Genomic DNA, 16,559 nt, shown 5'->3' with positions numbered 1-16,559 from the left:
CTACCCAGTGGTATCTGATTGTGGTGAGGAGGAAGACTACATAGATCCCCCTGCCACACAATGCCCACAAGCATTAAGAGGCCGTTTCCCTCTTTGCCGTAACCCCCTAGAGTCGAAGGAACCAGAGAGACAAGTAAACTAATACCCGAGCCTCAGTAGTCTTACATCTATCTAAATAATTTGGAAAGTGGGTTGCTACCTTGCTAGATCTCTCCCCTCCCCCTTCTTTCCTTTCAGTTCCACTTCAGTATCAGGCTAGTACTAGCACTGGTATGATGCTTACATGCTATACAATTGCAAAGATAACGAAGAGATGGCAAATATAAGAAAACCAGAAGATATATTTGTAGTAATGAACAGTATTGCACAGGTGGGGCTGGAACATGGTCTTTGTAATAAAAAAAAATGTGGCTGTTGCAGGGGTCCAAACATAGCTTTGCTTGGAAGCCACACACTAACTACCTGGCAATACCCAGACAGATGCTCTACATTCTTCCATGTGCAACCAGAAATTTCTAGAAGACATTCTACCTTTTAGCCACCAAGACCAGGGCCTTGTGCATACTAAATCTGGTCACCAGCAGTAACCACATAGGTATCAATATATATATATGGAGGCTAAGTATCGTCTTAAAATACGCTACAAGAGCCATTTTGTATTTTAATAAAAGTTCTTCTGAAAGTTCACTTCAAGGGCAACCCTGAGTAATAAATATGGGCATGCTGTCTTCTCTGTAGAGTGCAGCACCTTAAAGAGGCTGCCCTCCCTCTTTGCTGTAGGCTCCAGGGTCTAGGGAACCATAAATACTTTGCATCAATAACTGGCTTCATGCTACTGTTACAGAAACCAGTTCAGATCCCCTCTGGGTGTGTGGAATTGATCTCACACCTCTTTGGATACTGACCTTAGCCTAGAGGTCTCATTGTTTTGATACATTCACTTCTTCAGGTAATGATTTTAAATCTTTCAACAAGTATTACAAGATACACTCCCTTAAATAACTGTTAAGGTGTCAGACAGTAAACTCAAACACGTGGAATAAAACCAATATGCTCCTTTTATTTAATAACTGTAAAACAAAACTCCAATTCCAAATAATTGATTTCAAAGCACCTAAGTCTACAGTTGCTTCTACTATGATGCAAGGAAATGTTATGACATCCTCTGCTTATACTCTGAATACTTACCAAGTGAACTGGCAATAGTACACCACAGATGATAGGTCTTAAGGGCCTCTAATGGATTTCTCACATTATGCTGCTGCAGTGAACCTGTTAGAATTCTTCCTTCGGACCATCAGGACAGGGGCTTTATCCTGTGCTGAATTTGGAAACTCTCCGGCCAAATGTTTATGCCTGGGTTGGTAGAATGCTATAATTCTGACAACAACACCCGCTTGGAAAAGAAGGGGAGGAAAGTATCCAACCCTTTGAGGTATCAGTATACAATTGAAAATGAAAAGGTGCGTATATGAAGCTGCCTTATACTGAATCAGACCATTGGTCCATCAAGGTCAATAGTGTCTACCTTGACTGGCAGCGGCTCTCAGGTAGAAGTCTTTCACATCACCTACTACCTGATCTATTTTTTTTCCCTGGAGATGGCAGGGATTGAACCTGACACTGAGCCACAGCCCTCCCCACCAGATACACTTGACCTAAACCAGATGTGTACAATGATCACATATTCTTTCCTATTTACTTCAGTGGAAGGTTCAGCTACAACTTAACATTATAGTACTTCTTGTGTGCATGAAACTGCATCTTCTCCACTGAAATATACGGGACAGCAACAGCACACATCATGTGTACATTGGAGCCAGATACCTATAAAGTGTCAGTGAATGAGATAGGAGGCTTCCATTTTCAACCTCATTATATTGTTAAAAACATTACAAGATTGGAATTAATGAATAATGCAGCGTTTGCATTTTTAATTAACAGTGTTAACTGAGACCTGTCCTCTCGGCATATGTGATATTCATATTACTGATGTGCATTCGGTAGCTACGTAAGACTGCTGCAAACAAAACAACAAAAAATCTTGTGGCATATTAGAAACCAAAAAATTTATTGTGGCAGAAGCTTTTGTAAGCCAGTACCCATTTCATCAGATGCCATCTTCTTCTTGTTTTTCTTTCATGTTATATAAGTGATCCTTTGGGGGGGGGGTCCCTGCATACTACAGATTAACATATAAGAAGCATTGATGGTTAAATCTTAGTGGCTAAAAGACTTATTTTGAAAAGCTGGAAACCGTCCTATTACTCCACTGTGCATCACTGAAGCATCTGTTATGGCATCACAAAAAGGCAACATTTTGTAAAAGTCAAAAAGCCTTTATAACATATATTAAACTGCTAAAGAAATGCTGCCATGTGACAGTTCTCCATGTGATGTAATAGCTCCCTCCTTTTGCAATGGATCCAGTTGCATTCCAAAATACTGTGTGTGTGTGTGTGTGTGAAGCAGCTCAGAGGGGGGCTAATTAACTTTGAAATTGTTTTTGGCAATGTCCACCATACAGGATGTTTTAGCTGAGCCACAGAAACACACTAAGGTCACACTAAATTTTAAAGTTGCTAGAAGCTGAAAGAGAGATAGCAACATGGGAAATGGTACGTCTTGCCAGTCCTCCATACAGAGAGTGGTCCCAGCCTTTACTAGGGAGACGTGTTCCTTGAATGGATTTCCAATAGGAAAATTCTAGAAATTACAAATAGGAAAATTCTAGAAATTACAAATTCATCGGTTCGATATGCTCTTATAGGCTTTTTGTGGCTTGTAAATTAAAGCCCATAACCGGGGCAGGGAGGGATCTTGACAGTGACTGTTGAAGCCTTGGTAACATTTTGGAACAAGGGACTGGGGGGGGGGGGAGGGAATAGACAAGGTTGCTCCCCTCATCCTCTAATAAAGCTCCTTCCCCCGGTTGACAAATGAGCTGGAGAGGAAGCTGAAACGGATGGAGAGCATTGCTGGCTAGAGTCTCTATCTCACTGCACTAGAAAAGAGCAAGAGTCCAGCGTCACCTTAAAGACTAACACAATTTCGGGCAGGGGGGGTTGCCAGATCCCTCTTTGCAACCGGCAGGAGGTTTTGGGGCGGAGCCTGATGAGGGCAGGGTTTGGGGAGGGACTTCAATGCCATACAGTCCAGTTGCCAAAGCAGCCGTTTTCTCCAGGTGAACTGATCTCCATCGGCTGGAGATCAGTTGTAAGAGCAGGAGATCGCCAGCTAGTACCTGGAGGTTGTAAGAACTAAACAGGGCAGGCTCAAAGGAATCAAGACTATCAAAAGCATATATTTAAAGTTAAGACAAGTGCAAAACAACAAACAGTTACAGTGTGACAAACATATGTATAATTATATATACAGCAATATACACAAGCTGTTTCAGCAGTAAACAGCTCAAACAAGCGTTTCCTTTTCGTCTTTGCCTGCGGTGTTGCAGCAGCAAGCCTTATAATACTGGAACGTGACATCATACTCACCTACCTGAAGTGGACTTTGCTTCACGTCTTTTTTGGAAACCGCCAGCGTGCTTGTTTGAGCTGTTTACTGCTGAAACAGCTTGTGCCTATTACTGTATATCTCACACTGTAACTGTTTGTTGTTTTGCACTTGTTAATCAATAAACCTTTAATGGCATATCCAATATTACAATGAAGAAAAAACAGTACAAATACAACTATCAGCTAAAAAAGCTAAAAGAAACATAAAATCATAATATTGTCGAAGGCTTTCACGGTCAGAGTTCATTGGTTCTTGTAGGTTATCCGGGCTGTGTAACCGTGGTCTTGGAATTTTCTTTCCTGACGTTTCGCCACCAACTGTGGCAGGCATCTTCAGAGGAGTAACACTGAAGGACAGTGTCTCTCAGTGTCAAGTGTGTAGGAAGAGTAATATATAGTCAGAAAGGGGTTGGGTTTGAGCTGAGTACTGTCCTGCAAAAGTAATGTGCAAATCATTGTCCTGTAAGTATCAAGAGAATACCATTATCAAGATAATACATACCATACCCTCATTAGCACATTATCTTGATACTTACAGGACAATGATTAACACATTACTTTTGCAGGACATTACTCAGCTCAAACCCAACCCCTCTATGACTATATATTACTCTTCCTACACACTTGACACTGAGAGACACTGTCCTTCAGTGTTCCTCCTCTGAAGATGCCTGCCACAGCTGCTGGCGAAACGTCAGGAAAGAAAATACCAAGACCACGGTCACACAGCCCGGATAACCTACGAGAACCAATAAAATCATAACTTTTGCACTTGTCTTAACTTTAAATCTATGCTTTTGATAGTCTTGATTCCTTTGAGCCTGCCCTGTTTAGTCCTTACAATATTGTATTAACAGTGGATTTGAGTCTTTTTGTTAGTGCCTGGAGGTCGGCAACCCTACTGGCAGGGTGTGAGCTTCCACCGCAGCTAGTTTTAACTGTACTAGCAACCAGGCCGGGTCCACGTTTGTTGAGGGAACATTTTTCGTTTAAACTGCTGGTTCCCAACCGGGGGTCCACGGACCCCCAGGGGTCCGCGAGAACTAAATTAAGGCCCGCGAAACAAAGTTATGAACCCATAACAAATTATCGTTTTCAATTAAAAGTTCTCTATTATAAATATATATATATTCAAATAGGATTCTAAGCGTAATGTTTAACTAACAGTTATGATTAAAGTTTATTTTCGAATTTTACTTTTGAACCTTGGGGTCCCTGCACCGGACAAAAAAGTCCTAGTGGTCCCTGGTCAAAAAAAAAGGTTGGGAACCACTGGTTTAAATCGTCGCTATTGCTACTGATAAGGGAAACGGGGGTTCGTGGGGGGAGAGAGAGACCTGAGATCGTTATTCAAGAAAACAGTTTATTCTGGCAGCTGCGACCCAGAGCACTCTACCGAGTAAAAATCTCTGAGCCCCGATCATACTGAGGAAGGGATATTTATCCAAATTCAAGATATGACAACCCATCAACATTCAGGGTAGGCTGATAACACTCCAGACATCGAGGCGGCAGCGGAGTAATAGTTTCACCCAGTTCTTGTTATGGTTTACTGTAACCCTCCATGACTCTTACCCCAGTTACTAGCTCACAGACACACAGGGAGATTCTGCCCAGCAACAAGCTATTCCCTGGTTGCCCTAATACATTTTACAGAAAGGAAAAGAGATTATTACAAATTGCTAAATCAGTGGATCTTCCATAGTCAGGGGAAGTCTACCTGCTGTCACACGACCTGGCTGGTTTATAGGGCTCCCCCCTGTTGCCTAGACAGACTCCGCACCCCTAAGCAGCAAGAGGCCGCGGCTTCGCAGTGCCCGCTGGCGGTACCTGGCTTCCCGCATCTCGGCCTCTCTTTCTGCCTGTAGCCACTCCAGCTGCCGAGAGACGAAGTCCTGCACCGGGGTCCCCATCGGGGCGGCCTGCGGGATCCCTCGGCCGCCGCCCAGGGAAACGACCCGGCTCTGAGAGGAGGAGGAGGAGGAGGCCGCGGCGGCCCGCTGCCGCCCAGCGCGCGCTTCCCGCCGGCCCCGGTGCGCTGCTGCTCCTCGTCCCGCCCGCTTCCGCTTCCGGTGCTGGAACGCGGAAGGAACGCGGAAGGGCATGGCGGCATGCTGCGGGCGCGCTTGGAGCCGAGCGGGGACAGGTGAGGCCGCGGGGACAGGTGAGGCCCCCTCCTGTCGCGGCTGCTGCTCGGGGTCGAGGCTCTTTGGCCATTGATGCGCGGGAGGTTTTGCCTTGGGTGTGCCGCTCTCTAGATGCACATTTCTCCCCCCCCCTCTGAATTCTCTTAAAAAAAATTTTTTTTTTTAAATTATTTTTCAAACTAGTTCACATTCTGTTATATCATTCCATTCATGTAGTATATACTATAAACAATTTCTATCTTATCACTAAACGAATATATGTAATTCACAGCGGGTAGCCGCGTTAGTCTGTCTGCAGTAGTAGAAAATGGGCAAGAGTCCAGTAGCACCTCAGTGCTTTTGTAGAAAAGGGCCAGAGTCCAGTAGCACCTTAAAGACTAACAAGAATATTTTCTGGCAGGGTCTGAGCTTTCGCGAGCCACAGCTCACTTCTTCAGATACAGCCAGAATGTGAATCCATCTGTCTTTAATTCACAGTGGGTCGCCGTGTTAGTCTGTCTGCAGTAGTAGAAAAAGGGCAAGAGTCCAGTAGCACCTGAAAGACGAACAAAAAATATTTTCTGGCAGGGTATGAGCTTTCGTGAGCCGCAGCGTGAGCTTTTTAAAAAATTATTTTTCAAACTAGTTCACATTCTGTTATATCATTCCATTCATATAGTATATACTATAAACAATTTCTATCTTACCACTAAACAAATATATGTAATTCACAGTGGGTAGCCGTGTTAGTCTGTCTGCAGTAGTAGAAAAGGGCAAGAGTCCAGCAGCACCTTAAAGACTAACAAAAATATTTTCTGGCAGGGTCTGAGCTTTCGCGAGCCACAGCTCACTTCTTCAGATACAGCCAGAATGTGAATCCATCTGTCTTTAATTCCCAGTGGGTAGCCGCGTTAGTCTGTCTGCAGTAGTAGAACAGGGCGAGAGTCCAGTAGCACCTTAAAGACTAACAAGAATATTTTCTGGCAGGGTATGAGCTTTCGTGAGCCACAGCGTGAGCTTTTTTAAAAATTATTTTTCAAACTAGTTCACATTCTGTTATATTATTCCATTCATATAGTATATACTATAAACAATTTCTATCTTATCACTAAACAAATGTATGTAATTCACAGTGGGTCGCCGTGTTAGTCTGTCTGCAGTAGTAAAAAAGGGCAAGAGTCCAGTAGCACCTTAAAGACTAACAAGAATATTTTCTGGCAGGGGATGAGCTTTCGCGAGCCACAGCTCACTTCTTCAGATACAGCCAGAATGTGAATCCATCTGTCTTTAATTCCCAGTGGGTAGCCGCGTTAGTCTGTCTGCAGTAGTAGAACAGGGCGAGAGTCCAGTAGCACCTTAAAGACTAACAAGAATATTTTCTGGCAGGGTATGAGCTTTCGTGAGCCGCAGCGTGAGCTTTTTTAAAAATTATTTTTCAAACTAGTTCACATTCTGTTATATTATTCCATTCATATAGTATATACTATAAACAATTTCTATCTTATCACTAAACAAATGTATGTAATTCACAGTGGGTCGCCGTGTTAGTCTGTCTGCAGTAGTAAAAAAGGGCAAGAGTCCAGTAGCACCTTAAAGACTAACAAGAATATTTTCTGGCAGGGGATGAGCTTTCGCGAGCCACAGCTCACTTCTTCAGATACAGCCAGAATGTGAATCCATCTGTCTTTAATTCCCAGTGGGCAGCCGCGTTAGTCTGTCTGCAGTAGTAGAAAAGGGCCAGAGTCCAGTAGCACCTTAAAGACTAACAAGAATATTTTCTGGCAGGGTATGAGCTTTCGTGAGCCGCAGCGTGAGCTTTTTTAAAAATTATTTTTCAAACTAGTTCACATTCTGTTATATCATTCCATTCATGTAGTATATACTATAAACAATTTCTATCTTATCACTAAACGAATATATGTAATTCGCAGTGGGCAGCCGTGTTAGTCTGTCTGCAGTAGTAGAAAATGGGCAAGAGTCCAGTAGCACCTCAGTGCTTTTGTAGAAAAGGGCCAGAGTCCAGTAGCACCTTAAAGACTAACAAGAATATTTTCTGGCAGGGTATGAGCTTTCGTGAGCCGCAGCGTGAGCTTTTTTAAAAATTATTTTTCAAACTAGTTCACATTCTGTTATATCATTCCATTCATATAGTATATACTATAAACAATTTCTATCTTATCGCTAAACAAATATGTATAATTCAGAGTGGGTAGCCGTGTTAGTCTGTCTGCAGTAGCAGAAAAGAGCAAGAGTCCAGTAGTACCTTAAAGACTAACAAGAATATTTTCTGGTAGGGTATGAGCTTTCGCGAGCCACAGCTCACTTCTTCAGATACAGCCAGAATGTGAATCCATCTGTCTTTAATTCCCAGTGGGTAGCCGCGTTAGTCTGTCTGCAGTAGTAGAACAGGGCGAGAGTCCAGTAGCACCTTAAAGACTAACACAAATATTTTCTGGCAGGGTATGAGCTTTCATGAGCCGCAGCGTGAGCTTTTTTAAAAATTATTTTTCAAACTAGTTCATATTCTGTTATATCATTCCATTCATGTAGTATATACTATACACAATTTCTATCTTATCACTAAACAAATATATGTAATTCGCAGTGGGCAGCCTTGTTAGTCTGTCTGCAGTAGTAGAAAAGGGCAAGAGTCCAGTAGCACCTTAAAGACTCATTTCATTTCATTTCATTAACCTTTATTGGCATACCAAAGACAGAGATAGAAAAAACAACAACAAAATACCTCCAAAGGGCAATACATATAAGTTACAGTCGGGTTAATAAAACTTTTCTTGTTCTTTAAGAACTCCTGTAAGAAATTCAGCCACAGTAGCAGTAATTTTGGGATCATGGTCACTCAAAAGAAATTTGCATTTCACTTCATTACTCCTGTATGTCTTGTACTGGAGCAAAGTAGATAGCAGTTTATCCCGCAGAGTCACATAGAAGGGGCAATCTAAAAGGATATGGTCAATTGTATCTAACAAGTTTAAACCGCATGTGCATGGGCGTTCATGTCTAGGGATCTGGAGGTATCGGCCTAAGAGCATCCTAGATGGGAATGCATTAACCCTAGCTAATAGAAAAGCACGGCTTTGAGAAGGTATCTCTAGGTTATCTAGATACCTAGCCATTTTACCCGATCCATTATTAAGGCCTAGGGCCGCCGGAGAGCAGATGGGGGGAAGAGCTGGGTTAAAATTCTGCAATTCTACATCAAGGAGACGTTGCTTGATTCTTTTAAAGATGTAAGATTCATTGGCCAGAGCAAGATTATGTAAATCAATTCCAATTTGACAGAGTCTAGATCTAATCAATATGTCCCATGAGAAATAATGAAGTTCACTTTTCAAGAAATATAAAAGGGAACTTGGCTCACCTTAAAGACTAACAAGAATATTTTCTGGCAGGGTCTGAGCTTTCGTGAGCCACAGCTCACTTCTTCAGATACAGCTAGAAAGTGAATCCATCTGTCTTTAATTCCCAGTGGGTAGCCGCGTTAGTCTGTCTGCAGTAGTAGAACAGGGAGGAAGTCCAGTAGCACTTTAAAGACTAACAAGAATATTTTCTGGCAGGGTCTGAGCTTTCACGAGCCACAGCGTGAGCTTTTTTAAAAATTATTTTTCAAACTAGTTCATATTCTGCTATATCATTCCATTCATGTAGTATATACTATACACAATTTCTATCTTATCACTAAACAAATGTATGTAATTCACAGTGGGTCGCCGTGTTAGTCTGTCTGCAGTAGTAGAAAAGGGCAAGAGTCCAGTAGCACCTTAAAGACTAACAAGAATATTTTCTGGCAGGGTCTGAGCTTTCGCGAGCCACAGCGTGAGCTTTTTAAAAAATTATTTTTCAAACTAGTTCATATTCTGTTATATCATTCCATTCATGTAGTATATACTATACACAATTTCTATCTTATCACTAAACAAATGTATGTAATTCGCAGTGGGCAGCCGTGTTAGTCTGTCTGCAGTAGTAGAAAAGGGCAAGAGTCCAGTAGCACCTTAAAGACTAACAAGAATATTTTCTGGCAGGGTCTGAGCTTTCGTGAGCCACAGCTCACTTCTTCAGATACAGCTAGAAAGTGAATCCATCTGTCTTTAATTCCCAGTGGGTAGCCGCGTTAGTCTGTCTGCAGTAGTAGAACAGGGCGAGAGTCCAGTAGCACTTTAAAGACTAACAAGAATATTTTCTGGCAGGGTCTGAGCTTTCGCGATCCACAGCGTGAGCTTTTTAAAAAATTATTTTTCAAACTAGTTCATATTCTGTTATATCATTCCATTCATGTAGTATATACTATACACAATTTCTATCTTATCACTAAACGAATGTATGTAATTCACAGTGGGTCGCCGTGTTAGTCTGTCTGCAGTAGTAGAAAAGGGCAAGAGTCCAGTAGCACCTTAAAGACTAACAAGAATATTTTCTGGCAGGGTCTGAGCTTTTGCGAGCCACAGCGTGAGCTTTTTAAAAAATTATTTTTCAAACTAGTTCATATTCTGTTATATCATTCCATTCATGTAGTATATACTATACACAATTTCTATCTTATCACTAAACAAATATATGTAATTCGCAGTGGGCAGCCGTGTTAGTCTGTCTGCAGTAGTAGAAAAGGGCAAGAGTCCAGTAGCACTTAAAGACTAACAAGAATATTTTCTGGCAGGGTCTGAGCTTTCGTGAGCCACAGCTCACTTCTTCAGATACAGCTAGAATGTGAATCCATCTGTCTTTAATTCACAGTGGATGGCCGTGTTAGTCTGTCTTCAGTAGTAGAAAAAGGGCAAGAGTCCAGTAGCACCTTAAAGACGAACAAAAAATATTTTCTGGCAGGTTATGAGCTTTCGTGAGCCGCAGCATGAGCTCTTTTAAAAATTATTTTTCAAACTAGTTCACATTCTGTTATATCATTCCATTCATGTAGTATATACTATAAGCAATTTCTATCTTACCACTAAACAAATGTATGTAATTCACAGTGGGTAGCCGTGTTAGTCTGAATGCAGTAGTGGAAAAGAGCAAGAGTCCAGTAGCACCTTAAAGACGAACAAAAGTATTTTCTGGCAGGGTATGAGCTTTCGTGAGCCACAGCTCTATCTTTAGCTGAGGCCTGCAGATGGATGCATACATTTTCAAGGGGCAACACGTATGGCACACCTCCTCAAATTCCCTGCATTTATGCAGGGTCAATTTTGACGCTCACTCAAAGCTCTTTTTAAAAATGCCTATTCACGGCCCCGATGCAAAAGGAGAAATTCCACACACACACACCCCACTCGCCTTCTCCTTTGTCCCATTAGCAACCTCAGTTTGCATAGCTAACACGTGGCTGTCGTTTCGCATGCTTGCTTGAGGGGAGTCTTCAAAGCTGCGGCGGCGCAAACACCAAAGGCCACGTTAAAGGGGCTCTTAAGTAATGCGAAGCAGGCATGCACCGGCTTTGCAGTCACTTCCTGAACGATGGTTCCGCGTGAAAAACTCAAAAAAATATGCGGGGCACTTCAGCCTGGAACACGCTGCTAATTACCAAGCATAAATGGCCAATCACTCATTTGTTCCTTGCTTTTCCTATTAGATGAGCTTTGCCCTAGCCTCTCTGAAGCCTGCATCTATTACAGTGGTTCCCAAAGTGGGCAGTACCACCCCCTGGGGGGGCGGTGGGATTACCTAGGGGGGCACTAAGAGGCAAGGGGGCAGCAGGGGGGTGCTAGAGGTGGGCCCCTTCAACTGTGTTGTTCACTCATTTACAATAGATCAAGCTGTGGCACCATGCTGGCAAATTTGGTGGAAACTATCAGAATTTTTTTCCAGGCTTTAAAGAGCTGGTACCACTGGATCAAGTTCATCAGTTCTGTCGAATAAATTTCAACTAAAAACTTTTGATTTTGAATAGATGTGCAATTGTTACTGTTTTGAAATTTTATTGTTATTATCTTTAGTGAGTCATGCAAACCCGTATTTTGAATAATCCTTTTTATAGGATAGGGTTGAGCTTGAGGTGCTGGGGTTGAGCTTGTGGAACCAAGGGGGCGGTGGGCCAAAAAGTTTGGGAACCACCGATATATAATAACAAAGAAGTCTGTTTCATTCTTTGTTTCGGGACTGCATCTTTACACTTACCCTGGTCCCCTGCTTTCCTGTCTCTAATCCTGGCTTTCAGACCATACCAGACTTACTATGTATCCAGTATGCACTGCTTTCTGCCTGCCCTGTCTACATATATCTTCCATTTGTTGTTTGGTACATTGTGACTTGGTCGTCGCTCCTAGCAGCCCTGTAACTCTGCCCCAAACAAAATAAATCAATAGTTCAGTTATACACCTACTGTATCCTAGGTCAGTGATGGCAAACCTTTTAGAGACCGAGTGCCCAAATTGCAACCAAAAACCCACTTATTTATCGCAAAGTGCCAACACTGCAATTTAATCTGAATACTGAGGATTTAGTTTAGAAAAAACAACACATACATTAACATCTTTTGCCTTAAAAGAAAAACACAATAACAGAGCTTTCAATGATACAAAAACTTTTTATTGAAAGGTAAAAGTTTGCATTTGGCATGCTTTTGAACAATTAATGTTTGTTCAAAGCCCCTAAGCTGGGCGGCGGGGAGTCCAGGGAAGGCAGACGTGACGGCTGCTCAACTTACCCGCGCATGCCCTCAGAGAGAGCTCGATGTGCCAAGTCCGGCACTCGTGCCATAGGTTCGCCAACACAGTCCTAGGTGTTTATACTTTGCTAACTATTAAGAACAAAAATAATATAACAAAAGTTCTGGCTTCATTTCTAAAATATTCTGTGACTTTCTTAATAATGTGATTATGAAGGGACAACCTGTGACTGCAATGCTGCCCAATTTCTAAGAACAAAAAAGAGAGTCAAGAAACCGTAATTTTTTCACTTAAAAACTATAAAAGAAGAACATTTAACCGACTTGTGATAGTGCCATTCATGGGGCGTTCCAGGCAAGAGATGGGCTGACATAGCTTGCCATTGCCTTCTGCATAGCAACCTCAGTCTTCCTTGGTGGGCTTCCATCTAAGTACTAATTGTGGCCAGTTTAACTCCCAAGCTCTGATCCCAGGCTAAATTGGACCATTTGAGCTGCTCTGAATTATAGAGCAAGCTGAAAATATTAATGGTTGCTAATATTTGAAGTAGACATCAATAGAATTCCCTCAGATGTTTCGTTTTACACTTGATATTCCAGGTGAAGTCTAGCACAGGGAATTTTAGGAGGTTTGCCATACATCTTGCCCTTGAAAATGTATGCATCCATCTGCAGATAGGTTAGATCTTGCCTACTTTTCTTCTGCTTAATAGCTTGTTAGCTTTGATTGAGCTTCTTAAACCAACCATAGTTTTCATCACTGGAACATTGGCTAAATAATTGTGATTTACTATTTAAATGTATGATCTTACTTTAAATAAAGATCTTTTTAAAAGTTGGGGGAATGCAACAGATACATTTGGATGTATTGAGGACAGGTAAGAAAAAACAGTGTGCAAGGTTTCTACATAGCAACTGCTTAAAAGTGCTATTCAGAGTAACTTGTTCAGTTTATCGCCTACTCTTTTGTATTAAATCTCCTATAAATAATTACTTTGAGCAGGTTGTCTTTCCCTGTGAGGAAAGTCAGTCCAATACTATGAGTGCAAAAATGTCATTAAACTAATAAGCTGTTAGCTTCAACTTCCAAGAGGAGATTTTCACTAATCTTGCCATTAATTTGGTCAAGCTAATGATCATAATTTTTCACTCTGTTCTCATTTCTGTCGATTGTTGCTGTAGTAGATTTTGGAACAGTTTTAATCTTAAATTTTCAGCCCCTTTCAGATAGAAAAGCTAAAACACTGGATGGATTATTAGAACCAAGCCCAGATTCCCACAACATAACGTTCAGCCCAGTCCTTTTATATCTCGCAAGAATGATGGTGGAGACTATTTTGAGCCTGAATTGGTGCCTATTTATTTTTTGCCAAATTAAATAGGTATTTTAAAGAAGTGAGACAATATACATCTACCTTTATTTTCTGCTCTGTTGCCTTTCCTACTCATTCTGGATTTCGTTATGACTCAGTGTTAAAACGATGATGGTGGTCTCAGTTCTTTTCATTCTTTCTGTTTCAGCCTCTCTGTTGTGGTCTGCAACCCGAAAAAGTTCACAGAGCGCTTCAATACAGCGAAGGTAAGAGCAATGTACTGCAGTGTTTTGTGTGCTTTTTTCATTTCCAGAATCCTGCACTTCCTTTCTTTGCTTCGTTCCAGGGTCAGGGTAGGGTAGTATTCAGGCCCCTGAAAGCAGTTACTTTGGGATGATTAAGAGCGCATCTTCACAGGGATTTCCTGTTCTTCTAAACTGGACCTAAACAGGAATTACGTGAAGTGTCCAAAAATCTTTTTTCCCCTCAGCATGTCTATGAGGCAGGCCCCTTAGGAAGCAAGTTAATGCTTTCCTGTTCTTCCACTCAGCAAATAGCAAGTGTTGTGATTTTCTCTAGTCTCCTCTTAATTCCCCTTTTGCACTGCTTTGCTGACTTATCCTGTCACTATTTAATATGTTTGGGTTTTGTTGACATTTGTTATTCCTTTATACCGATGTAAGCTGCATTGGGATACCTATCTCCAAAGAGGCAGGATGAAGCCGCAAAAATAAGAGAAATAAAAACAGACAGATTGTGGTGTGGGCTAAAGCCCCACGCTGGCATCTCTCATTGGGGTTGATGGCCATGTAGCGTACTTGGCCACATATTATGTAGTAAAAACATGCCCCTCCCCCAAAAAAACCCTTACTGTGGTTGCATTCCAGTGCTTTTTAGTTTTCTGGGCTTAGATGGGAAGGCTTTAAAAGGTGTGATCTTGGATGTCTGCTTGTCAGTGGAGGCCCAGGTCACAGCTGTGGTCAAGGTGGCTCTTTTCCATCTCTGCTGGGCCCAGCAGTTTATGCCTTATCTCTCCCACCCTGATCTAGCCATGGTGATCCATGTGACGGTCACCTCTAGGCTGGATTACTGTAACTCGCTGTACATAGGGTTGCCCTCAAGACTGATCCAAAGGCTCCAGCTGGTACAGAATGGCATGGTGTAGCTTCTTATAGGGACCTTGCTGTGTAACATATTCAGCCAGTGCTTCGTCAACTGCACTGGCTTCAGCTAGAATATCGGATCAGATTCAAGGTGCTGGTTTTGACCTTTAAAGCCTTACACAGTCTGGGGCCCTCATATCTTCAGGACCGCCTCTTCTGGTACACCTCCCCTCCCAAAGAACATTACATTAGTTGGATAACAACTTACTGGTGGTCTCCGGCCCTAAGAGTGTGCGGCTGTCTTCGACAAGAGCCGGGGCCTTTTCGGCCTTGGCTCCGTCCTGGTGGAACACCCTCCAGAGCAACATCAGAACCCTGCAGGACCTCAAAGAGTTCTGCAGGGCTTGTAAAACGGAGCTGTTCCACCAGGCCTACAACTGAGGACAGCCGCAATGTCATCTGTGCTGACCTCTCTACCTTCCCCCCACATGTTACTTAATTAGGTTCATGACGTATGGAGGACTCTCTGATTGCAAATAGTTTTAGCACTAACCATCTGTTTGGTATCATCTGCTGTTTTTAAAATGATCATCTGTGAATGTTTTAATGATGGGTTCAGTGTTTTAATGATGGGTTCAGTGTTTTAATGAATATTTATTGGGTCTGTAGACTGGTTTTAATGTTGTTAGCTGCCCTGAGCCTGGCTTTCGCTGGGAAGGGCGGGATAGAAATAGAAATAAATAAATAAATCATACTTGCCAGATTCTTCTTAAGTAAAAGCAACTCATAATCTTATTTGCCATGAATTTTCCCCTTCTACTTTTCTAAACTCTTGCATTCAACCAAAAAAGGGTGAGAGTTCTACTTAATAATGTTTATTATTTTTGCCAAGAGAAAAATAGAAAATGAATTTTGTATGCTAGCGCCTTGTCCTGATCATGTTCCTTCCCACTCTGATGCAGTTCTAAAGCAGAGCTTCTCAAAGTGTGGGTCGCGACCCCAAATGGGGTCGCATAATTGAATCTTGGGGTCACGAATCTTGGGGTCACGTCAGCCCCCTCCCCCCAGCCCCCCTCGCCGAGCGCTCCCTGACTAAGCACTATGAAGGGCAGGTTGTAACTTTTTTTTCTGCAGGCGGGGCAGCAGGGAAGAGCGCCAGCACAGCACCTCCCCCCCCCCCGTGCGTGCGTCGGCACGTCAGCAGGGCTGAAGGCTTCCTGCCTCGCATGCACGGGGCTGGCTTCTTCCTCTTCCCCCCCTCTTGCCCCACAACAGCTGACAGGCGGCGGGGAGGCCAGCAGCAACGAGGCTGGGCCTCCTCCTCCAGGCTCCAGCAGCAGCTCCTCCTCGCCGCCTTCCTCCTCCTCGTCCCCCTCAGGCGGCTCCCAAAAGTCCAGCTCCAGGCTGCCACCGCCATCGTCCTCCTCCTCAGGTGCCTCTCCTCCGGCCGTTTTCGCCCGCCGCCTCCTCCTTCTCAGGGCGCTCGCGGAGGGCCAGGCAGCCCCTCAACAGCCGCGTGTCAGCCAGAGAAAGGCCTGCCGTCTCCCACCGTCCTCCCCCTCTCCCCCCTCTTCTTTCTTCCTTCCTCCCTTTCATCCTTTCTTCCCCAGTTCCTTCCTTCTCTTTCCTTTCCCAGTTCCTTCCTTCCTTCCTCTTTCTTTCTCTCTGTCCCTCCCCCCACTCTTCCTTCCTTCCTTCCTTCCTTCCTTCCTTCCTTCCTTCCTTCCTTCCTTCCTTCCTTCCTTCCTTCCTTCCTTCCTTCCTTCCTTCCTTCCTTCCTTCCTTCCTTCCTCCCTTTCATCCTTTCTTCCACAGTTCCTTCCTTCTCTTTCCTTTCCCAGTTCCTTCCTTCCTCTTTCTTTCTCTCTGTCCCTCCCCCTTTC

At 43.1% G+C, this 16,559-nt stretch overlaps 2 protein-coding genes across 2 annotated transcripts in view; one reads left to right on the top strand and one right to left on the bottom strand.

Moving 5' to 3' along the window:
* IGHMBP2 (immunoglobulin mu DNA binding protein 2) overlaps positions 1-5,620 on the bottom strand; it is a 97,330-nt gene extending 91,710 nt beyond the window's left edge. Inside the window, exon 1 of the mRNA XM_056851976.1 lies at positions 5,346-5,620. Within this exon, the coding sequence (XP_056707954.1) occupies positions 5,346-5,620 (275 nt within the window). The remainder of the gene's footprint in view (positions 1-5,345) is intronic.
* The window catches only part of MRPL21 (mitochondrial ribosomal protein L21), a 36,533-nt gene continuing 25,592 nt past the window's right edge, over positions 5,619-16,559 (top strand). Inside the window, exons 1-2 of the mRNA XM_056851975.1 lie at positions 5,619-5,679; positions 13,782-13,839. Coding sequence (XP_056707953.1) covers positions 5,619-5,679; positions 13,782-13,839 — 119 coding nt within the window. The remainder of the gene's footprint in view (positions 5,680-13,781; positions 13,840-16,559) is intronic.

This window comes from Euleptes europaea, chromosome 6 (assembly GCF_029931775.1).
Source record: "Euleptes europaea isolate rEulEur1 chromosome 6, rEulEur1.hap1, whole genome shotgun sequence".
Taxonomy (NCBI): Eukaryota; Metazoa; Chordata; class Lepidosauria; order Squamata; family Sphaerodactylidae; genus Euleptes; species Euleptes europaea.
Note: the sequence above shows the minus strand (reverse complement) of the source record. Positions and strands in the feature narration are given on the sequence as shown.